At 42.9% G+C, this 24,817-nt stretch overlaps 4 protein-coding genes across 9 annotated transcripts in view; 3 read left to right on the top strand and 1 right to left on the bottom strand.

The window, feature by feature from the left end:
* The window catches only part of LOC123998279 (ribonuclease P protein subunit p38-like), a 73,969-nt gene that overhangs the window by 3,214 nt on the left and 45,938 nt on the right, over positions 1-24,817 (bottom strand). Inside the window, exon 1 of one of the 6 annotated variants that reach the window (XR_006832247.1) lies at positions 3,829-3,956. The exons of 1 other annotated variant lie outside the window; for it this stretch is intronic. Coding sequence is in view for 1 of the 5 variants with exons in the window: in XM_046303345.1 (XP_046159301.1) it covers positions 3,829-3,855 (27 nt within the window). In the remaining 4 variants the exon portion in view is untranslated. Of the gene's footprint in view, positions 1-334; positions 2,246-3,828; positions 3,968-12,360; positions 12,504-14,408; positions 14,414-24,817 lie in introns of those variants that run through there. 4 more of the 6 variants (XM_046303350.1, XM_046303349.1, XM_046303345.1 and 1 more) reach the window with 4 other exon arrangements.
* Positions 996-8,644, top strand: LOC123998282 (acyl-CoA-binding domain-containing protein 7-like). Its single transcript, XM_046303354.1, has 4 exons — positions 996-1,161; positions 3,498-3,615; positions 3,908-3,970; positions 8,344-8,644. Exons 1-4 carry the CDS (start codon positions 1,150-1,152, stop codon positions 8,409-8,411), a joined length of 261 nt encoding a protein of 86 aa, XP_046159310.1. The 5' UTR covers positions 996-1,149; the 3' UTR covers positions 8,412-8,644.
* Positions 11,517-12,750, top strand: LOC123998281 (zinc finger protein-like). Its single transcript, XM_046303352.1, has 2 exons — positions 11,517-12,167; positions 12,309-12,750. The coding sequence occupies exons 1-2, from the start codon at positions 12,067-12,069 to the stop codon at positions 12,625-12,627; spliced, it is 420 nt and encodes a 139-aa protein (XP_046159308.1). The 5' UTR covers positions 11,517-12,066; the 3' UTR covers positions 12,628-12,750.
* Positions 14,749-22,041, top strand: LOC123997352 (acyl-CoA-binding domain-containing protein 7-like). Its single transcript, XM_046301488.1, has 4 exons — positions 14,749-14,795; positions 16,814-17,013; positions 17,306-17,368; positions 21,741-22,041. Exons 1-4 carry the CDS (start codon positions 14,749-14,751, stop codon positions 21,806-21,808), a joined length of 378 nt encoding a protein of 125 aa, XP_046157444.1. The 3' UTR covers positions 21,809-22,041.

Below are 24,817 nucleotides of genomic sequence, written 5' to 3'. Positions count from 1 at the left end.
CATAAAAACAAACACCAAAAAAACAAAAAATATCACTACAGCCTTTGGCTATGAGGGTAGATCTGGAATCAGATTACATCGTCAGATAAAGTAAAATACTCTGCACTGTGGTCCTCTAACCTGTATGTAAAGGTAGTAAGTTTGCCCTGTAACAATGTTTCCCCCTCTATCACTACTACACATCACTTAGCTAGCTAGCTGGCTGACTATTTATTCAGCGACAGACATTTCCCAGCATGTCTTTAGATATTGCGAGTAGTTTTAACAAGTTATCAAACAAACCTAAGTTAAACATATCTAGCTGACAAACTGCCATAGTTACTTATATACTCACAGCCGTCGGGTTTTTACCCCAATTCTAACAATTAAAAAAGCAGTTGTAGGTCAGTGCACACAACTAATGTGCTGTGTCCATGGGCGCAGCCATATTGTATGTCTGAGGTTGATGACGTTTCAACAGAGCCACGCCCCTCAAACCCGCATAGAGCTAATCTATTTGACCGCGAGCAAAAAAGGCCACCAAACAATCTTCAAATATTATATTGACAATTTACTAAGAAAAACCAAAGCAACTTAATAATACTAGCTACAAACCATATGACCCATCAGAACCACTGGAAACCACTGGATGCTACCAAGCCTTCAGTCTCCCGAATCAGACCCTCAGATGCACAGACTTCTGAATTAGAACCACAGACTGCTGAATTAATTGAGTCCAGCTGAACCCCAGTAGGATGGCAACCTACCATCTCTCATCCTCCGTGAATCACTGTTTCTACATCCAAATTACGAAATATAACACTGCCTCCAAATGCTAAACATTAGAATATTCATTGAGCTAACAATCAATTTTATACAGTATGATTTTGTCATGACACGCGAACAATCCAATATTGACTTGCATTGATGCGAGTGTCCTTTTTAAATCGTATTTTATTTTAGCGTCCTTTACGCGCCGCGTCTCAGTATGTTTGGTCAGCCAATCAGCTGTCTATCCACCCCACTGCGGTCCCGACTCCGGAGGCATTGACCGATATTTACTGTAAGCTCCCAGTCTGTTACAGCTGTAGTCAGAGCTATTCACACAGCCGAGAGGACACTTTGGGCTAATACTACCTACAGTAGCTTACGAAGTTGAACTTTGATGAGATGTCTCTTCAGGTAGGCTATGTTTTCCCTGGCGGACACATCTTCTATCTGAGTGATGAGTCGATCAAGATAACGGGGTTAGGCCTACGTTTTTATAAGAGATGCGAATGGTCGACTGATGTGGTAGCTGGTGGTAGGTAGGCGTGTACATACGCATATAGACTACGTTTACCGTTATGTTCTTTATTTACTGAGTCATGCCTGTGTATTGCTTTAAATGCGTATGAAATTTAGAGTTTGATTTGCTGGCCATCTCGGAATGATGCGCAATGATGCTGATGTGTATTGGATACCAGCTGCCGTCATCAACAGAGGCCCTTGAGATCAAATATTAATGTTTCTACAGACTAAGTGTGCAGTGCTGTCACGCTTCCAAGACCAATAATAACTAGGCTACTGTAACCTATTAGAATTAAACATTGCATGTACTACGTATTATAATTAAGCAATAATGTTGTTTCTGTGCTGCTCCCACTATGTACACAGCACATTTTGCAGCGTTAAATCAACACTTAAAGAGTTCATTTGATCTACTATCTCCTATCTCCTATCTCCTATCTCCTATCTACTATCTCCTATCTCCGAGTACATATGGTCCCACTCTACAGAGTGTAAAAAGTACTTTTGTTGTAACACTACGAAAGTGTAAAAAAATAACACTGCATTAAACTTGTCAATGTTACTCAAATGTAACACTATGAGATAATGAACTCTCTGTTATTTCTGTTCAACACTAGTGTTGATCACCAGTTAACTCCTATTAGTGTTAAACAAAAACACTGTTACACTGTTTTGGGTTTAAAGCCCAATTTGCATGTTTCACATGGTGCCTTTTCTTTTTGAGGGAATGGTAGAGTTACCACCCATGACTCCATTTGTTAGTGACAGAGACATTGTTGTTGAATTATTTCATTTTAAAGGCCTGTGGCTTTCACCAAATAAGTACCTAGCTGAATGTTATCATTAAAATTCAACTTGACAATACATTACACATATCATAAGACCTTACTTTGATGGCCTCGATTTACCCTAACACAGTGGTGTTAAGAACCTCCTGGTTTACAGGCCACATTAAGTCTGCAAGTTACATTATGGTGGCTTGCAAAGTGATGTGTAGTTCTTATTGTAATCCAGCCAGAGTTAAGATATCCAACAGTTGGAATTTTTATTCACCCGCAACCTACATTCAGAATGACTGTCAGGGTTAGGAAACTTGATTAAAAAAAGACAACCTCAATGATTTGAATAGGAACAACTATTTCAGTAACGGGGGAAATAAATCTAACCAACTGATTGTATTAAAAACCTAGAGTCACAGGTCCAATATACAGGGGCTCCCGAGTGGCACTGCAGCTCAGTGCTAGAGGCGGCACTGGTTCGATTCCAGGTTGTATCACAACCAGCTGTGATTGGGAGTCCCATAGGGCGGTGCACAATTGGACCAGTGTCGTCTTGGTTTGGCTGGGGTAGGCCGTCAATGTAAATAAGAATTTGTTCTTAACTTGCCTAGTTAGATAAATATTAAATACATACAGGTGTGCCAAGCTTGTAGTGTCCTACCCAAGAAGACGCGAGACTGTAATCGCTGCCAAAGGTGCTTCAATAAAGTACTGAGTAAAGGGTCTGAATACTTATGTAAATGTGATATCTGTTTTTAATTTTTTATAAATGTGCAAAAATGTCTAAAAACCTGTTTTCACTTTGTCATTATGGGGTATTGTGTGTAGATTGATTAAATAATTTCACCCCTCATCAATTTTAGAATAAGGCTGCAACGTAACAAAATGTGGAAAAAGTGAAGGGGTCTGAATACTTTCTGAATGCACTGTACACCCATTTTTTTATTTTGGTTGTACATTTGATCTTCCTACAGTGTAAGTTGGCCCAAAACCAACCAGCAGAAAGTTGAAAGTTAAAACCAACCAGAAGAAAGTTGAAACAACCAGATGATTTTACAGGGTCAACCATCTTCTGGTTGGTTTTGGGCCAACTTAACATTACACTGTAGTCAGATTGAATGAATGTACAACCAAATAGTATTTTTGATTTATTAAAACTGCATGTGGAACATAAATTAGTTTGGGGTTTCCTTTTTGATAAGATGAATGTGCCCATTGTCCTATTTAGCCTTGCTGTTTTTTTGGATTGGAGATCTGTGTAAAGTAGATTATTCATGTGAACAAATTGGCATCGACAGGTCTAAATGGAATAAGGACCCACTGTTTGGCTGCTCAGTAGTGGGCAGTAATAGGCTGTAGTGCTGTAGATTAGGTTACATTCTGGAGTTTCTGTGCTGTATTGTTTTCCCATCTGTCCCTTTCCCTCCATTCTTCCATCTCTCTATGCAGGCAGAGTTTGAGCGAGTAGCAGATGATGTGAAGAAGGTGAAGTCCAGACCTTCAGACCAGGAGCTGCTGGACATGTATGGTCTGTATAAGCAGGCCATATTTGGAGACATCAACATTGGTATGGAATTTTCTTGGTGCCACTTAAAACATGCTAATTGAAATACATCATTGTACAGAACATACACAAGTGAAAGGACCATTACATGGAGAGAATAACAATTATTTTAGCAAATTCTGGGTAGATAGGGCGCTCATCTCCCAGATATCAGAAAACTGGCCATATCAGATACCCACACTAGTATTGGTAGGACAATAGAACATAAAGCCTAACCTTAAATCTGGTCTGGTTTCTCTTCATTCTTTTACCAGTCAACACTGATGTCCTAAATACTGTCTCTTGTTCTCCACAGACAAGCCAGGCATGTTAGACATGAAGGGGAAAGCCAAGTGGGAGGCCTGGGATTCTAGGAAAGGTAAAATAAAAAGATGTTGTCTTCTCTCAGAATGTAAAGAAGGAATCGCCTCCACACTAGCCCTCCATCCTATACCCTTGTTTCAGTCTTTGGAACATTTTAATCAATTATGAACATTTAGTGAACAGAATGCTACAGAAAGGGGTAATGATAACCCCCCATCTAGAGATTGTACTTGACATTGATGGCTGCAATCACAATTCACCAACACTTTTAACTGAATGTACACGGGTGCGTATGTTACCAGATTTACAGTGGTAAGAATCCAAGATGGAAGCCAATAAGTCTGGCCGTTTCTATGTGTGATCCTTGCGAGCAGAGTTTTAATAGTTTTTATGTTTTAATGACCCTGGTCCTGTTTACAGAAGCAAATACTTTTTATGTGAAGGTGGATGCTGTATATAACAACTATTATTTGTATATCTCAGTCTCTATTTGACGACATTTACTTATACAAAGATTTCGGATAGAGAAGGCCTTTATTTTTTATTACACCTTTCTGGAGTTGGAGCTCGCCGTGTCAAGAGTGTCTGTCTGCGCGCAAAAGGCCTGCTACGCGAGCGCAGGTGCGCATTGACGACTAGGAGCGGAGAAGCGGTTATCGGATTGGAAATCCTGATGGACCGCGGGCATTGGGAAAATCTACCTTGTTATACAACGTCTACTGGTCGTTGCACACCTGTTCTGAAATACCTCTAAAAACTGGCATTATGTATCTGTTACTGTGCCTGCACCTTACTCAATGCCATCCTGGATTAAATAGGCTGAATGGTCAATCGGTGAGTGAATTATCTTCGCTTTGTGCCCTACAATTTTCAAACACTCCGACGAGACCATCATGGCAATACCACCAGGAACTTGGTCTCTCTCTGCAATTACACGTGTACTACTCTCAAAGGCAACTGGACCTACACTTGATGGCATACTTCCAAAATCTCAAACTATTGAATTACTTTTTCTCTGTGTCGAAAAACTCGGTTCGTTTTATTGACAATGGTGCTGGCTCCGCCAAGTCCTCGCGTATTGGGCAACTGAGATATATTGATGATCTCTGGTAATGTGCGACCAAACCCTGGGCCCTGTAGATACCATGCAATCTTTACCGACTCCATATGATTTTAAAAACAGCAGGGTTTGGCCTCTTGCATGTTAATGTCAGAAGAATATATATATTTTTAAAATAGACATGATTAGAATATGGGCCAAAACGACAAAATGCAGACGTAATGGTTTTAAAGAAATCTGTGTCAAATAACTGGATTTTTATTGATGGGTACACGTTTTTTTAGAACGGATCGGATTAGTAAAGAACGAGGGATTTATGTTAAATCCGAGTTTAACACCTCTGAAATTATCTCGATTACCATAGCCAAACATTTTGAATTGCTTGCGGTTAAAGTGAACATATATATAAGGACTCCCACATCACTGTCGTCGGCTGCTACAGACCGGATTCGGCTTCGGGAGTCGCACTAAACTCTCTTTCTGATGTCCTGCACATTCTAAATGACCCGGAATTCCTTATTTGAGAATATTTGAACTGGGACATGCTTATATCTGTATCTGACTCTTTTAAAGAACTGTGTGACTCTCTGAATCTCGCTCAAATTAATTTATGCGCCTACAAGACCGAATCCCAGAGCACCTAACAAATCAACGCTATTGGACACTATTCTAACGAATACCCCTCAGAAATACACATCGACTGGGATACTCTGTAATGATGTCAGTGATCACTGTGCAATTGCTTGTTGGAAATACAAAAGTGACCAAACCCCGTTATATTTTTTTAATACATTTTAGACAGTTTGATGAGCAAGCGTTCTTACGTGATCTGTACCATAATATTGACAGTAAGTCTGATTCCCGATGTTGACACTGCCTGGGACTATTTTTACATGATATTTGTGATAAGCATACCCCTGTGAAGAAATGTGGAAGGAACAATCCCTGGTTTTCAGATAACTTGGCAGAATTAATTAGAAAGAGAAATCTCTTGGGCTCAAGTTAGACATACACATGCTTCTGTTGACTGGGCCTCCCTCAGAGCGCTAAGAAACAAATGCCCAGGATTGATCAGGAAGTCCGAATCAGATTACTATTTAAATGCAGTCACAAAGAACCTAAACAACCCTACCAAGTTCTGGAAGCGAATCAATTCAGTGTCAGGTTCTAATGTATCCCCTGGCCTTCCTGACCATTTAATGATAGATTCTAATGTATCCCCTGGCCTTCCTGACCATTTAATGATAGATTCTAATGTATCCCCTGGCCTTCCTGACCATTTAATGATAGATTCTAATGTATCCCCTGGCCTTCCTGACCATTTAATGATAGATTCTAATGTATCCCCTGGCCTTCCTGACCATTTAATGATAGATTCTAATGTATCCCCTGGCCTTCCTGACCATTTAATGATAGATTCTAATGTATCCCCTGGCCTTCCTGACCATTTAATGATAGATTCTAATGTATCCCCTGGCCTTCCTGACCATTTAATGATAGATTCTAATGTATCCCTGGCCTTCCTGACCATTTAATGATAGATTCTAATGTATCCCCTGGCCTTCCTGACCATTTAATGATAGATTCTAATGTATCCCCTGGCCTTCCTGACCATTTAATGATAGATTCTAATGTATCCCCTGGCCTTCCTGACCATTTAATGATAGATTCTAATGTATCCCCTGGCCTTCCTGACCATTTAATGAGAGATTCTAATGTATCCCCTGGCCTTCCTGACCATTTAATGAGAGATTCTAATGTATCCCCCGGCCTTCCTGACCACTTAATGATAGATTCTAATGTATCCCCTGGCCTTCCTGACCATTTAATGATAGATTCTAATGTATCCCCTGGCCTTCCTGACCATTTAATGAGAGATTCTAATGTATCCCCTGGCCTTCCTGACCACTTAATGATAGATTCTAATGAGGTGAAGGATACAGCCCATATTGTAGGGGTTTTAACAAGCACTTCATATCTGCTGGTTCAGTTTTTGATAATGGTGGGTCCCAGGCCTCTGTTACAGTCAACTATGATATAGGCCCTCGTGAAACATTTTAACTTTGAGCCTGTTTCTTATACTGAGGTCTATAAAGCACTAAAGGCAATAGACACTAAAAAGTCTGCAGGTCCAGACAACCTGGACCCCTACCTCTTAAAGATAGCAGCTGGTATTATTACTGGACCTGTGGCTCACATTGTCTCTTGAACAATTCCATACCCAGCATTTGGAAATCAGCTTATGTCCTCCTACTGCTAAAGGGTGGAGATCCCTCAGATGCTAATAACTATCGTCCTATCTCTAAACTCCCTATCCTAGCCAAGGTCTATGAATCCCTAGTGAACTCACAGCTCTTTTTTTTATATTTTTATCAAAGGTCTTTGATTCAGTTGACCATTCATTATTGCTAGCTAGACTCAGAAACATTGGTCTCAGTAAAGGGGCAGTATATTGGTTTAGGAACTATCTTTCTGACAGAACACAATGTGTATAACTGGCAATCACAAGTCTAGCTTTCTTGAGATTAATAGAGGTGTGCCCCAGGGTTCCATTTTAGCTCCTGTGTTCTCAATTTGTATTAATGATTTGGGAAATGGGATGCAACCAGCAAAGTTACATCTATATGCAGATGATACAGTTATATATTCATGGACTCCTTCTCTGGTTGAAGAGCTCCAGACTGCTTTCAGTCACTGCAGGCCTCCCTTTATGACCTCAAACTGTTCTTGAATATACAAAAAAACTAAATTCATGACCTTTACCAGAGCTAGAACTCTGCCAGAGAAGGTTAGCATTGTCACATCTTGTGGCTTATCTATTGAAAAGTTTCTTCCTAGAAATAAATAGGTATTTGGTTGGATGACAAGTTGTCCTTTAAAGTTCATGTGGATAATCTTCTGACAAAGCTTAAATTGAAATTGGGTTTTTATCTTAGTAATAAGGCTTGCTTCTCGCTTATGGCTAGAAAGAAGCTTGTTCAGGCCACTTTTCTCTCTGTAATTGATTATGGTGACTTGTTGTATATGCATACAACCTCCGTCTTACAGAGACTGGACTCTGTTTATCATGCATCCTTGGGCTTTATTACAAATGCCAAGTCACTCACCCACCATTGCACATTGCACCAAATGGTGGGTTGGACCTCACTTTATATGTGCAGAAATATCCATTTGTATGTGTTCATCTACAAAGCCCTTTTGGGTAAACTGGATCATGTTGTTGTATTGTTGTGTGTTTTTATTTTGTAATATATTGATTGTTACTGCCTTCTTGGCCAGGTCTCCCTTGAAAAAGAAACTGGGTCTCAATGGGCTTTTCCTGGTTAAATAAAAAATATAAAAGTTGTATTTGTGTTCTTATTTTCTAGGTATGTCCAAGGAGGATGCCATGACAGCTTACATCTCACTTGCTAAGGAGATCATCAGCAAATACTAATATGATGATGAAGTCGTATCCAGGGTGTGACTAGAAATGGTTATAATGAGGAGAGCTGTATCTCATTTAGCCACAAGCCATAGGTTATGAGAAGCTACTGCACTAGGAATAATTTGATATTTTTTTTCTCCTTAGATTGACCTTTCTTGACTTTTAAAATGTGGAGTTTTTCAACCCCTGTGCACTTTTGGGATGTTGAATTTATGATTTAATAAAACATTGTTTTAAATTACGCTCAGTCTGTTTTATTTGTAGATGTATGATGATAAATGAGGGCAATATTCTATATTTTATGTTCCTGTCTTCTTACCTCTAAAGATGACACACACACACATTAATTAACAATGCAAAAGCTCACGAAGCATGAAAAATCAATGAACGGTGTTTCCCATAACATTATTTGATCAAATAATTAGTTTTTAAAGGGTAGCACTCTCTCACTTACTCAGACAAGTAATGTCCCCACCACCCCCTATAGCTCTGCGGCCCTCCTTTTAAGTATCTCTGCTATTAAGCCCTGTTGGCCACCACAAGAATTGCAGGGCTAGTTTGCAGCCTTGGTTGAAAATAACAGTCATTATTTTTAACCTAGGTTGCAGCTAGGAGCTTTAATTTACATGGTTGCCTGGAAATCTCATTTCTGGAACAGACTTGTGCCTCACTTCCTGTTTATGTGCCTTTGTAGCAGAGACGGTATGGAAATTCCATTCCTCCATTATCTCTGTTGTAGCTAGCTGGTATGCAATGAAATGGCGCTTGCTACTGAAGTTTAGTTAGCCCAATTTTTTTCTATGGCTTAAAGCTAGCTATGTTATATAAGTGTTTCTACTTCTTTATTATGTATTTAAACACATTGGTCGACAAGACGGAGCCATGAAGGTCAGACAGCATGGTTGTTCAGGAGAGGATTTTAAAACCGACACTGTTGATTGGCCAGACAGCAACGGTACCACTGAACAACGTTAGCAAGTAAGTTAGCGAGCTACCTAAGTGTGCTGAGACTTGCGTTACATCGACAGACTTCCATCGCCTATTCCAATACGGTTCGTGACTGCACTGTAAAAACTTGCCATAACAAACACTAGGACTGGGTCAAATATAATGTTTCACCAACTTCCATTGAGAGATCCGACCGATTGAGACTATGGCAAGTTGCCCTGAACATTGACGCCAATACTCCGACTGACGACCTCAGAATGTTATTAGTATGCCCAGAACATTTTTCCAGGGCACTATTATGAGAGCATGGAAATGTCAATCAGTAAGATTAAAAGTTATTTCCCATCAGTAGGCATTCTATGCACGACATGTAGGCAAGCCATATAAACGGACATATGTTTTCTAATTCTTAATTATTGTGTTAAGAGCGAGCCATCGAGGACAGACGTCATGGTTGGTCAGGAAAGGGTGTTAACACAGTCACTGTTGATAGGCCAGACGCCAGGCAGCAGTGCCACTGAAGAATGTTGTCTGTCCATTGAGGAGGACCAGTGCGTAAACATTCAGCCCAGAAGCTCAGATGAGTTAAACCACGGAGAACAGGTTATGATGCTGCTGCTGTATGAGATGGGTTTCATATGAGATATGAATCAAACACACTTCATCATGTAGCCAATAACACTTATCTCTGTTTTCTTTTGATTAGGTGAGTGAAGTGTCAGTGGGCCTGCTGCGTGAATACAAAGACTTAGACAACAGTTGTTCCCTGAGGATGGAAAGGGACGGGTCTGTGAAGCAGGAGACTAGAAGTTTTGGCTCCTATAGCGAGGAAGAGAAGAAGCTGTTGGCTGCCATGGTGTTCGAGAAGGGGAACTGGAGCTGACTGGCTCTCTGGTGATGGAGGTGACTAAGGATCTACAGTACAGTGATGCAGACACTGCACCCAACAGGGAGGAAAGGGCTCTGTACCTAGAGGAGGAAAAAGGAGACGAGAGACAGACAGATAAAGGGACTGCCCAGCAGAGAGGAGCAGCAGGCTAATGCTGACTGGGAACCCTCATTGGAGCCGGAGGTGACTTTAGATTCTGTGAGCGAGCGAGAGATGGAGCGCAAGAGACGGAGCGAGCGAGCGAGAGATGGAGCGCAAGAGACGGAGCGAGCGAGCGAGAGATGGAGCGCAAGAGACGGAGCGAGCGAGCGAGAGATGGAGCGCAAGAGACGGAGCGAGCGAGCGAGAGATGGAGCGCAAGAGACGGAGCGAGCGAGCGAGAGATGGAGCGCAAGAGACGGAGCGAGCGAGCGAGAGATGGAGCGCAAGAGACGGAGCGAGCGAGCGAGAGATGGAGCGCAAGAGACGGAGCGAGCGAGCGAGAGATGGAGCGCAAGAGACGGAGCGAGCGAGCGAGAGATGGAGCGCAAGAGACGGAGCGAGCGAGCGAGAGATGGAGCGCAAGAGACGGAGCGAGCGAGCGAGAGATGGAGCGCAAGAGACGGAGCGAGCGAGCGAGAGATGGAGCGCAAGAGACGGAGCGAGCGAGCGAGAGATGGAGCGCAAGAGACGGAGCGAGCGAGCGAGAGATGGAGCGCAAGAGACGGAGCGAGCGATGGAGCGCAAGAGACGGAGCGAGAGATGGAGCGCAAGAGACGGAGCGAGAGATGGAGCGCAAGAGACGGAGCGAGAGACGGAGCGCAAGAGACGGAGCGAGAGACGGAGCGCAAGAGACGGAGCGAGAGACGGAGCGCAAGAGACGGAGCGAGAGACGGAGCGCAAGAGACGGAGCGAGAGACGGAGCGCAAGAGACGGAGCGCAAGAGACGGAGCGAGAGACGGAGCGCAAGAGACGGAGCGAGAGACGGAGCGCAAGAGACGGAGCGAGAGATGGAGCGCAAGAGACGGAGCGAGAGATGGAGCGCAAGAGACGGAGCGAGAGATGGAGCGCAAGAGACGGAGCGAGAGATGGAGGCAAGAGACGGAGCGAGCGAGCGAGAGATGGAGCGCAAGAGACGGAGCGAGCGAGCGAGAGATGGAGCGCAAGAGACGGAGCGAGCGAGCGAGAGATGGAGCGCAAGAGACGGAGCGAGCGAGCGAGAGATGGAGCGCAAGAGACGGAGCGAGCGAGCGAGAGATGGAGCGCAAGAGACGGAGCGAGCGAGCGAGAGATGGAGCGCAAGAGACGGAGCGAGCGAGCGAGAGATGGAGCGCAAGAGACGGAGCGAGCGAGCGAGAGATGGAGCGCAAGAGACGGAGCGAGCGAGCGAGAGATGGAGCGCAAGAGACGGAGCGAGCGAGCCAGCCTACACTCCACGCCGACACAAGAAGCTGTGTGTGTGATGGCCAGCCTGGGGAGCCTGTTGGGTTTCACAAACTCTGCATGCGGTTCCACGCCTCGACAGTTATGAGGAGCACGTCCGTTGAGAGCACTCCAAACGCTCACGGCTTCTCTGTCCAGACTGTGGCATCCTCATCTCAGTGTGGAGCATCAGTTCTGTCTGTGGGAAGCGCTGCGTGGATGAAGCTGGCCTCAAGCATCTCCAGAGGCTTCACCATCAAGAGCATGTCTACTCTTGTAAGTTCTGCCTCAAGCACTTCAAGGCCAGGGAAGGCAAGCAGACCCACGAGAAGGACGACCACCAGGTCAAAAAGTTGCACTATAGGTGCTCCAAATGCCCCTGGGGATTTTACAACATCTTGAAACGGAACCGCCATTTCAGAGAGCATGAGTCCAAGAGACATTTGTAACACGTGCTACAAGGAATTCCCCCAACTTAGCAAGCTTGAGAAGCACAAGCTGAGCCACAGTGACAACAAATCTTTCAGGTAGGTGTTTTATACTGCATACTCTGTTAGTTTGATACTGAGCACATCTCCCTTTGAAATGTATGTTTTGTTTGTTTGTATTATCAGCTGAAAGTGGACTGCAAAGTGTTAATGTTTTCCATTACACTCTGCTCCTGCTAGGTGTCAGGTGTGCCAGCGTTCCTTTGCCCAGGCCAGCCAGCTGAAGTCTTACCTGCACACTGGGGAGAGGACCTTCAAATGCCAGCGCTGCGTCAAGAGCTTTAACCACAACGTCAGCCTCAAGAACCTCGTCACACGCTATCACCAAGGGGAGAGTGGGGAGGGAGTGGAGGTGCGAGAGCGGAGGAGCAGGCAACAGTGGAACTATGAACCTGAGGAGGAGGAGCGTCAGAATGAGAGTGATTCTGACTTTGACCTGGAGGAAGAGGAGAAGACAGGGAGTAAAGGGAAAGGTAGTGGAGGCGGGGGGCACTGGTAGAAGCCTCTAGGAGAGATACAGTGGGGCAAAAAAAAATTTAGTCAGCCAACAATTGTGCAAGTTCTCCCACTTAAAAAGATGAGAGAGGCCTGTAATTTTCATCATAGGTACACTTCAACTGTGACAGACAAAATGTGGAAAAAAATCTAGAAAATCACATTGTAGGATTTCTAATGAATTTATTTGCAAATTATGGTGGAAAATAAGTATTTGGTCAATAACAAAAGTTTATCTCAATACTTTGTTATATACCCTTTGTTGGCAATGACAGAGGTGAAATGTTTTCTGTAAGTCTTCACATGGTTTTCACACACTGTTGCTGGTATTTTGGCCCATTCCTCCATACAGATCTCCTCTAGAGCAATGATGTTATGGGGCTGTTGCTGGGAAACACGGACTTACAACTCCCTCCAAATATTTTCTATGGGGTTGAGATCTGGAGACTGGCTAGGCCACTCCAGGACCTTGAAATGCTTCTTACGAAGCCGCCACTCTGTGTGTTTGGGATCATTGTTATGCTGAAAGACCCAGCCACGTTTCATCTTCAATGCCCTTGCTGATGGAAGGAGGTTTTCACTCAAAATCTCACAATACATGGCCCCATTCATTCTTTCCTTTACACTGATCAGTCGTCCTGGTCCCTTTGCAGAAAAACAGCCCCAAAGCATGATGTTTCCACCCCCATGCTTCACAGTAGGTATGGTGTTCTTTGGATGCAACTCAGCATTCTTTGTCCTCCAAACACGACGAGTTGAGTTTTTCCCAAAAATTTCTATTTTGGTTTCATCTGACCATATGACATTCTCCCAATCTTCTTCTGGATCATCCAAATGCTCTCTAGCAAACTTCAGACGGGCCTGGACATGTACTGGCTTAAGCAGAGGGACACGTCTGGCACTGCAGGATTTGAGTCCCTGGCGGCGTAGTGTGTTACTGATGGTAGGCTTTGTTTCTTTGGTCCCAGCTCTCTGCAGGTCATTCACTAGGTCCCCCTTTGTGGTTCTGGGATTTTTGCTCACCGTTCTTGTGATCATTTTGACCCCACGGGGTGAGATCTTGCGTGGAGCCCGAGATCGAGGGGATTATCAGTGGTATTGTATGTCTTCCATTTCCTAATAATTGCTCCAACAGTTGATTTCTTCAAACCAAGCTGCCTACCTATTGCAGATTCAGTCTTCCCAGCCTGGTGCAGGTCTACAATCTTGTTTCTGGTGTCCTTTGACAGCTCTTTGGTCTTGGCCATAGTGGAGTTTGGAGTGTGACTGTTTGAGGTTGTGGACAGGTGTCTTTTATACTGATAACAAGTTCAAAGAGGTGCCATTAATACAGGTAACGAGTGGAGGACCGAGGAGCCCCTTAAAGAAGAAGTTACAGGTCTGCGAGAGCCAGAAATCTTGCTTGTTTGTAGGTGACCAAATACTTATTTTCCACCATAATTTGCAAATACATTCATAAAAAAATCCTACAATGTGATTTTCTGGATTTTTTTCTCATTTTGTCTGTCTACCTATGATGAAAATTACAGGCCTCTCTCATCTTTTTAAGTGGGAGAACTTGCACAGTTGGTGGCTGACTAAATACTTTTTTGCCCCACTGTACATGAGGACACTGCTGTTGAAAAGCTGGATACATTATCATCACCACCCCAGAAAGAACCAGATCAGAACCAGGAGCCACCTACTGGTGTCATTAAAAAAGTCTTATCGGTTTTGTCATGACCATAATCTTTTGGCTTTGAACATTTCTTAGAACTCTTGAGGCTGTTGTTTTTTCACTTCTACAGTTTTGGTTTAAAGATATATATTGTTAAAGAAAATGTGTTTCACTGTTCTACATCATCAAATGTCCAGGAAAAATCTGATGGGTTTGTAAAGGGAATATGTTACAAGTTAAAATTTAGTAAGCCTCTAGACATCTGATCCTTTAATGGTTATGCCTAAATATGTAAGTTCTTCTTTTACTGGAATACCATAATACGAAGGTGTCACACAATCTTTGACAGCAATGAGTTCACATTTATTAATGTTTAAGATATAGACCAGACGCTTTGGAAAAGGATTGTATCACATTGATCGATATGGGAATTTGGTTAGCATCTTTCAGACAAAGTGTAGTATCATCATGCAGCTGGCTTATAATTATTTCTTCACCAGCTATGGAAATACCTTGTACAGGACTATTATTGAAAGAATTTGCAAGAAGTTGGGTGATTAATAAAAAAAGGTATGGAGAGATAGGACAACTTTGCCTAATTCCTCTCTTTAACTCAAATCTAGGTGAGGTGCCATATTTCAATTTGATAGAGCTGTTACCATTTGCATAGTGAGTCTTAATAGCCTTACAGAAAAAAATCCCAAAGCCAAGTCTCTCAAGGGAGTGGAAGAGAAACTGATGCTCTACTGTGTCAAATGCTTTATAAAAATCTAAAAAATAATATGAAGCTATCCTCAGTTATTAGGTCTATCTCCTATCTCCTATCTCCTATCTACTATCTCCTATCTCCGAGTACATATGGTCCCACTCTACAGAGTGTAAAAAGTACTTTTGTTGTAACACTACGAAAGTGTAAAAAAATAACACTGCATTAAACTTGTCAATGTTACTCAAATGTAACACTATGAGATAATGAACTCTCTGTTATTTCTGTTCAACACTAGTGTTGATCACCAGTTAACTCCTATTAGTGTTAAACAAAAACACTGTTACACTGTTTTGGGTTTAAAGCCCAATTTGCATGTTTCACATGGTGCCTTTTCTTTTTGAGGGAATGGTAGAGTTACCACCCATGACTCCATTTGTTAGTGACAGAGACATTGTTGTTGAATTATTTCATTTTAAAGGCCTGTGGCTTTCACCAAATAAGTACCTAGCTGAATGTTATCATTAAAATTCAACTTGACAATACATTACACATATCATAAGACCTTACTTTGATGGCCTCGATTTACCCTAACACAGTGGTGTTAAGAACCTCCTGGTTTACAGGCCACATTAAGTCTGCAAGTTACATTATGGTGGCTTGCAAAGTGATGTGTAGTTCTTATTGTAATCCAGCCAGAGTTAAGATATCCAACAGTTGGAATTTTTATTCACCCGCAACCTACATTCAGAATGACTGTCAGGGTTAGGAAACTTGATTAAAAAAAGACAACCTCAATGATTTGAATAGGAACAACTATTTCAGTAACGGGGGAAATAAATCTAACCAACTGATTGTATTAAAAACCTAGAGTCACAGGTCCAATATACAGGGGCTCCCGAGTGGCACTGCAGCTCAGTGCTAGAGGCGGCACTGGTTCGATTCCAGGTTGTATCACAACCAGCTGTGATTGGGAGTCCCATAGGGCGGTGCACAATTGGACCAGTGTCGTCTTGGTTTGGCTGGGGTAGGCCGTCAATGTAAATAAGAATTTGTTCTTAACTTGCCTAGTTAGATAAATATTAAATACATACAGGTGTGCCAAGCTTGTAGTGTCCTACCCAAGAAGACGAGACTGTAATCGCTGCCAAAGGTGCTTCAATAAAGTACTGAGTAAAGGGTCTGAATACTTATGTAAATGTGATATCTGTTTTTAATTTTTTATAAATGTGCAAAAATGTCTAAAAACCTGTTTTCACTTTGTCATTATGGGGTATTGTGTGTAGATTGATTAAATAATTTCACCCCTCATCAATTTTAGAATAAGGCTGCAACGTAACAAAATGTGGAAAAAGTGAAGGGGTCTGAATACTTTCTGAATGCACTGTACACCCATTTTTTTTATTTTGGTTGTACATTTGATCTTCCTACAGTGTAAGTTGGCCCAAAACCAACCAGCAGAAAGTTGAAAGTTAAAACCAACCAGAAGAAAGTTGAAACAACCAGATGATTTTACAGGGTCAACCATCTTCTGGTTGGTTTTGGGCCAACTTAACATTACACTGTAGTCAGATTGAATGAATGTACAACCAAATAGTATTTTTGATTTATTAAAACTGCATGTGGAACATAAATTAGTTTGGGGGTTTCCTTTTTGATAAGATGAATGTGCCCATTGTCCTATTTAGCCTTGCTGTTTTTTTGGATTGGAGATCTGTGTAAAGTAGATTATTCATGTGAACAAATTGGCATCGACAGGTCTAAATGGAATAAGGACCCACTGTTTGGCTGCTCAGTAGTGGGCAGTAATAGGCTGTAGTGCTGTAGATTAGGTTACATTCTGGAGTTTCTGTGCTGTATTGTTTTCCCATCTGTCCCTTTCCCTCCATTCTTCCATCTCTCTATGCAGGCAGAGTTTGAGCGAGTAGCAGATGATGTGAAGAAGGTGAAGTCCAGACCTTCAGACCAGGAGCTGCTGGACATGTATGGTCTGTATAAGCAGGCCATATTTGGAGACATCAACATTGGTATGGAATTTTCTTGGTGCCACTTAAAACATGCTAATTGAAATACATCATTGTACAGAACATACACAAGTGAAAGGACCATTACATGGAGAGAATAACAATTATTTTAGCAAATTCTGGGTAGATAGGGCGCTCATCTCCCAGATATCAGAAAACTGGCCATATCAGATACCCACACTAGTATTGGTAGGACAATAGAACATAAAGCCTAACCTTAAATCTGGTCTGGTTTCTCTTCATTCTTTTACCAGTCAACACTGATGTCCTAAATACTGTCTCTTGTTCTCCACAGACAAGCCAGGCATGTTAGACATGAAGGGGAAAGCCAAGTGGGAGGCCTGGGATTCTAGGAAAGGTAAAATAAAAAGATGTTGTCTTCTCTCAGAATGTAAAGAAGGAATCGCCTCCACACTAGCCCTCCATCCTATACCCTTGTTTCAGTCTTTGGAACATTTTAATCAATTATGAACATTTAGTGAACAGAATGCTACAGAAAGGGGTAATGATAACCCCCCATCTAGAGATTGTACTTGACATTGATGGCTGCAATCACAATTCACCAACACTTTTAACTGAATGTACACGGGTGCGTATGTTACCAGATTTACAGTGGTAAGAATCCAAGATGGAAGCCAATAAGTCTGGCCGTTTCTATGTGTGATCCTTGCGAGCAGAGTTTTAATAGTTTTTATGTTTTAATGACCCTGGTCCTGTTTACAGAAGCAAATACTTTTTATGTGAAGGTGGATGCTGTATATAACAACTATTATTTGTATATCTCAGTCTCTATTTGACGACATTTACTTATACAAAGATTTCGGATAGAGAAGGCCTTTATTTTTTATTACACCTTTCTGGAGTTGGAGCTCGCCGTGTCAAGAGTGTCTGTCTGCGCGCAAAAGGCCTGCTACGCGAGCGCAGGTGCGCATTGACGACTAGGAGCGGAGAAGCGGTTATCGGATTGGAAATCCTGATGGACCGCGGGCATTGGGAAAATCTACCTTGTTATACAACGTCTACTGGTCGTTGCACACCTGTTCTGAAATACCTCTAAAAACTGGCATTATGTATCTGTTACTGTGCCTGCACCTTACTCAATGCCATCCTGGATTAAATAGGCTGAATGGTCAATCGGTGAGTGAATTATCTTCGCTTTGTGCCCTACAATTTTCAAACACTCCGACGAGACCATCATGGCAATACCACCAGGAACTTGGTCTCTCTCTGCAATTACACGTGTACTACTCTCAAAGGCAACTGGACCTACACTTGATGGCATACTTCCAAAATCTCAAACTATTGAATTACTTTTTCTCTGTGTCGAAAAACTCGGTTCGTTTTATTGACAATGGTGCTGGCTCCGCCAAGTCCTCGCGTATTGGGCAACTGAGATATATTGATGATCTCTGGTAATGTGCGACCAAACCCTGGGCCCTGTAGATACCATGCAATCTTTACCGACTCCATATGATTTTAAAAACAGCAGGGTTTGGCCTCTTGCATGTTAATGTCAGAAGAATATATATATTTTTAAAATAGACATGATTAGAATATGGGCCAAAACGACAAAATGCAGACGTAATGGTTTTAAAGAAATCTGTGTCAAATAACTGGATTTTTATTGATGGGTACACGTTTTTTTAGAACGGATCGGATTAGTAAAGAACGAGGGATTTATGTTAAATCCGAGTTTAACACCTCTGAAATTATCTCGATTACCATAGCCAAACATTTTGAATTGCTTGCGGTTAAAGTGAACATATATATAAGGACTCCCACATCACTGTCGTCGGCTGCTACAGACCGGATTCGGCTTCGGGAGTCGCACTAAACTCTCTTTCTGATGTCCTGCACATTCTAAATGACCCGGAATTCCTTATTTGAGAATATTTGAACTGGGACATGCTTATATCTGTATCTGACTCTTTTAAAGAACTGTGTGACTCTCTGAATCTCGCTCAAATTAATTTATGCGCCTACAAGACCGAATCCCAGAGCACCTAACAAATCAACGCTATTGGACACTATTCTAACGAATACCCCTCAGAAATACACATCGACTGGGATACTCTGTAATGATGTCAGTGATCACTGTGCAATTGCTTGTTGGAAATACAAAAGTGACCAAACCCCGTTATATTTTTTTTAATACATTTTAGACAGTTTGATGAGCAAGCGTTCTTACGTGATCTGTACCATAATATTGACAGTAAGTCTGATTCCCGATGTTGACACTGCCTGGGACTATTTTTACATGATATTTGTGATAAGCATACCCCTGTGAAGAAATGTGGAAGGAACAATCCCTGGTTTTCAGATAACTTGGCAGAATTAATTAGAAAGAGAAATCTCTTGGGCTCAAGTTAGACATACACATGCTTCTGTTGACTGGGCCTCCCTCAGAGCGCTAAGAAACAAATGCCCAGGATTGATCAGGAAGTCCGAATCAGATTACTATTTAAATGCAGTCACAAAGAACCTAAACAACCCTACCAAGTTCTGGAAGCGAATCAATTCAGTGTCAGGTTCTAATGTATCCCCTGGCCTTCCTGACCATTTAATGATAGATTCTAATGTATCCCCTGGCCTTCCTGACCATTTAATGATAGATTCTAATGTATCCCCTGGCCTTCCTGACCATTTAATGATAGATTCTAATGTATCCCCTGGCCTTCCTGACCATTTAATGATAGATTCTAATGTATCCCCTGGCCTTCCTGACCATTTAATGATAGATTCTAATGTATCCCCTGGCCTTCCTGACCATTTAATGATAGATTCTAATGTATCCCCTGGCCTTCCTGACCATTTAATGATAGATTCTAATGTATCCCCTGGCCTTCCTGACCATTTAATGATAGATTCTAATGTATCCCCTGGCCTTCCTGACCATTTAATGATAGATTCTAATGTATCCCCTGGCCTTCCTGACCATTTAATGATAGATTCTAATGTATCCCCTGGCCTTCCTGACCATTTAATGATAGATTCTAATGTATCCCCTGGCCTTCCTGACCATTTAATGATAGATTCTAATGTATCCCCTGGCCTTCCTGACCATTTAATGAGAGATTCTAATGTATCCCCTGGCCTTCCTGACCATTTAATGAGAGATTCTAATGTATCCCCCGGCCTTCCTGACCACTTAATGATAGATTCTAATGTATCCCCTGGCCTTCCTGACCATTTAATGATAGATTCTAATGTATCCCTGGCCTTCCTGACCATTTAATGAGAGATTCTAATGTATCCCCTGGCCTTCCTGACCACTTAATGATAGATTCTAATGAGGTGAAGGATACAGCCCATATTGTAGGGGTTTTAACAAGCACTTCATATCTGCTGGTTCAGTTTTTGATAATGGTGGGTCCCAGGCCTCTGTTACAGTCAACTATGATATAGGCCCTCGTGAAACATTTTAACTTTGAGCCTGTTTCTTATACTGAGGTCTATAAAGCACTAAAGGCAATAGACACTAAAAGTCTGCAGGTCCAGACAACCTGGACCCCTACCTCTTAAAGATAGCAGCTGGTATTATTACTGGACCTGTGGCTCACATTGTCTCTTGAACAATTCCATACCCAGCATTTGGAAATCAGCTTATGTCCTCCTACTGCTAAAGGGTGGAGATCCCTCAGATGCTAATAACTATCGTCCTATCTCTAAACTCCCTATCCTAGCCAAGGTCTATGAATCCCTAGTGAACTCACAGCTCTTTTTTTATATTTTTATCAAAGGTCTTTGATTCAGTTGACCATTAATTATTGCTAGCTAGACTCAGAAACATTGGTCTCAGTAAAGGGGCAGTATATTGGTTTAGGAACTATCTTTCTGACAGAACACAATGTGTATAACTGGCAATCACAAGTCTAGCTTTCTTGAGATTAATAGAGGTGTGCCCCAGGGTTCCATTTTAGCTCCTGTGTTCTCAATTTGTATTAATGATTTGGGAAATGGGATGCAACCAGCAAAGTTACATCTATATGCAGATGATACAGTTATATATTCATGGACTCCTTCTCTGGTTGAAGAGCTCCAGACTGCTTTCAGTCACTGCAGGCCTCCCTTTATGACCTCAAACTGTTCTTGAATATACAAAAAAACTAAATTCATGACCTTTACCAGAGCTAGAACTCTGCCAGAGAAGGTTAGCATTGTCACATCTTGTGGCTTATCTATTGAAAAGTTTCTTCCTAGAAATAAATAGGTATTTGGTTGGATGACAAGTTGTCCTTTAAAGTTCATGTGGATAATCTTCTGACAAAGCTTAAATTGAAATTGGGTTTTTATCTTAGTAATAAGGCTTGCTTCTCGCTTATGGCTAGAAAGAAGCTTGTTCAGGCCACTTTTCTCTCTGTAATTGATTATGGTGACTTGTTGTATATGCATACAACCTCCGTCTTACAGAGACTGGACTCTGTTTATCATGCATCCTTGGGCTTTATTACAAATGCCAAGTCACTCACCCACCATTGCACATTGCACCAAATGGTGGGTTGGACCTCACTTTATATGTGCAGAAATATCCATTTGTATGTGTTCATCTACAAAGCCCTTTTGGGTAAACTGGATCATGTTGTTGTATTGTTGTGTGTTTTTATTTTGTAATATATTGATTGTTACTGCCTTCTTGGCCAGGTCTCCCTTGAAAAAGAAACTGGGTCTCAATGGGCTTTTCCTGGTTAAATAAAAAATATAAAAGTTGTATTTGTGTTCTTATTTTCTAGGTATGTCCAAGGAGGATGCCATGACAGCTTACATCTCACTTGCTAAGGAGATCATCAGCAAATACTAATATGATGATGAAGTCGTATCCAGGGTGTGACTAGAAATGGTTATAATGAGGAGAGCTGTATCTCATTTAGCCACAAGCCATAGGTTATGAGAAGCTACTGCACTAGGAATAATTTGATATTTTTTTTCTCCTTAGATTGACCTTTCTTGACTTTTAAAATGTGGAGTTTTTCAACCCCTGTGCACTTTTGGGATGTTGAATTTATGATTTAATAAAACATTGTTTTAAATTACGCTCAGTCTGTTTTATTTGTAGATGTATGATGATAAATGAGGGCAATATTCTATATTTTATGTTCCTGTCTTCTTACCTCTAAAGATGACACACACACACATTAATTAACAATGCAAAAGCTCACGAAGCATGAAAAATCAATGAACGGTGTTTCCCATAACATTATTTGATCAAATAATTAGTTTTTAAAGGGTAGCACTCTCTCACTTACTCAGACAAGTAATGTCCCCACCACCCCCTATAGCTCTGCGGCCCTCCTTTTAAGTATCTCTGCTATTAAGCCCTGTTGGCCACCACAAGAATTGCAGGGCTAGTTTGCAGCCTTGGTTGAAAATAACAGTCATTATTTTTAACCTAGGTTGCAGCTAGGAGCTTTAATTTACATGGTTGCCTGGAAATCTCATTTCTGGAACAGACTTGTGCCTCACTTCCTGTTTATGTGCCTTTGTAGCAGAGACGGTATGGAAATTCCATTCCTCCATTATCTCTGTTGTAGCTAGCTGGTATGCAATGAAATGGCGCTTGCTACTGAAGTTTAGTTAGCCCAATTTTTTTCTATGGCTTAAAGCTAGCTATGTTATATAAGTGTTTCTACTTCTTTATTATGTATTTAAACACATTGGTCGACAAGACGGAGCCATGAAGGTCAGACAGCATGGTTGTTCAGGAGAGGATTTTAAAACCGACACTGTTGATTGGCCAGACAGCAACGGTACCACTGAACAACGTTAGCAAGTAAGTTAGCGAGCTACCTAAGTGTGCTGAGACTTGCGTTACATCGACAGACTTCCATCGCCTATTCCAATACGGTTCGTGACTGCACTGTAAAAACTTGCCATAACAAACACTAGGACTGGGTCAAATATAATGTTTCACCAACTTCCATTGAGAGATCCGACCGATTGAGACTATGGCAAGTTGCCCTGAACATTGACGCCAATACTCCGACTGACGACCTCAGAATGTTATTAGTATGCCCAGAACATTTTTCCAGGGCACTATTATGAGAGCATGGAAATGTCAATCAGTAAGATTAAAAGTTATTTCCCATCAGTAGGCATTCTATGCACGACATGTAGGCAAGCCATATAAACGGACATATGTTTTCTAATTCTTAATTATTGTGTTAAGAGCGAGCCATCGAGGACAGACGTCATGGTTGGTCAGGAAAGGGTGTTAACACAGTCACTGTTGATAGGCCAGACGCCAGGCAGCAGTGCCACTGAAGAATGTTGTCTGTCCATTGAGGAGGACCAGTGCGTAAACATTCAGCCCAGAAGCTCAGATGAGTTAAACCACGGAGAACAGGTTATGATGCTGCTGCTGTATGAGATGGGTTTCATATGAGATATGAATCAAACACACTTCATCATGTAGCCAATAACACTTATCTCTGTTTTCTTTTGATTAGGTGAGTGAAGTGTCAGTGGGCCTGCTGCGTGAATACAAAGACTTAGACAACAGTTGTTCCCTGAGGATGGAAAGGGACGGGTCTGTGAAGCAGGAGACTAGAAGTTTTGGCTCCTATAGCGAGGAAGAGAAGAAGCTGTTGGCTGCCATGGTGTTCGAGAAGGGGGAACTGGAGCTGACTGGCTCTCTGGTGATGGAGGTGACTAAGGATCTACAGTACAGTGATGCAGACACTGCACCCAACAGGGAGGAAAGGGCTCTGTACCTAGAGGAGGAAAAAGGAGACGAGAGACAGACAGATAAAGGGACTGCCCAGCAGAGAGGAGCAGCAGGCTAATGCTGACTGGGAACCCTCATTGGAGCCGGAGGTGACTTTAGATTCTGTGAGCGAGCGAGAGATGGAGCGCAAGAGACGGAGCGAGCGAGCGAGAGATGGAGCGCAAGAGACGGAGCGAGCGAGCGAGAGATGGAGCGCAAGAGACGGAGCGAGCGAGCGAGAGATGGAGCGCAAGAGACGGAGCGAGCGAGCGAGAGATGGAGCGCAAGAGACGGAGCGAGCGAGCGAGAGATGGAGCGCAAGAGACGGAGCGAGCGAGCGAGAGATGGAGCGCAAGAGACGGAGCGAGCGAGCGAGAGATGGAGCGCAAGAGACGGAGCGAGCGAGCGAGAGATGGAGCGCAAGAGACGGAGCGAGCGAGCGAGAGATGGAGAGCAAGAGACGGAGCGAGCGAGCGAGAGATGGAGCGCAAGAGACGGAGCGAGCGAGCGAGAGATGGAGCGCAAGAGACGGAGCGAGCGAGCGAGAGATGGAGCGCAAGAGACGGAGCGAGCGAGCGAGAGATGGAGCGCAAGAGACGGAGCGAGCGATGGAGCGCAAGAGACGGAGCGAGAGATGGAGCGCAAGAGACGGAGCGAGAGACGGAGCGCAAGAGACGGAGCGAGAGACGGAGCGCAAGAGACGGAGCGAGAGACGGAGCGCAAGAGACGGAGCGAGAGACGGAGCGCAAGAGACGGAGCGAGAGACGGAGCGCAAGAGACGGAGCGAGAGACGGAGCGCAAGAGACGGAGCGCAAGAGACGGAGCGAGAGACGGAGCGCAAGAGACGGAGCGAGAGACGGAGCGCAAGAGACGGAGCGAGAGATGGAGCGCAAGAGACGGAGCGAGAGATGGAGCGCAAGAGACGGAGCGAGAGATGGAGCGCAAGAGACGGAGCGAGAGATGGAGGCAAGAGACGGAGCGAGCGAGCGAGAGATGGAGCGCAAGAGACGGAGCGAGCGAGCGAGAGATGGAGCGCAAGAGACGGAGCGAGCGAGCGAGAGATGGAGCGCAAGAGACGGAGCGAGCGAGCGAGAGATGGAGCGCAAG

The sequence above is a fragment of the Oncorhynchus gorbuscha genome, linkage group LG15 (assembly GCF_021184085.1).
Source record: "Oncorhynchus gorbuscha isolate QuinsamMale2020 ecotype Even-year linkage group LG15, OgorEven_v1.0, whole genome shotgun sequence".
NCBI classification, from domain to species: Eukaryota; Metazoa; Chordata; class Actinopteri; order Salmoniformes; family Salmonidae; genus Oncorhynchus; species Oncorhynchus gorbuscha.
This window is presented reverse-complemented; position numbering and strand designations above follow the sequence as displayed.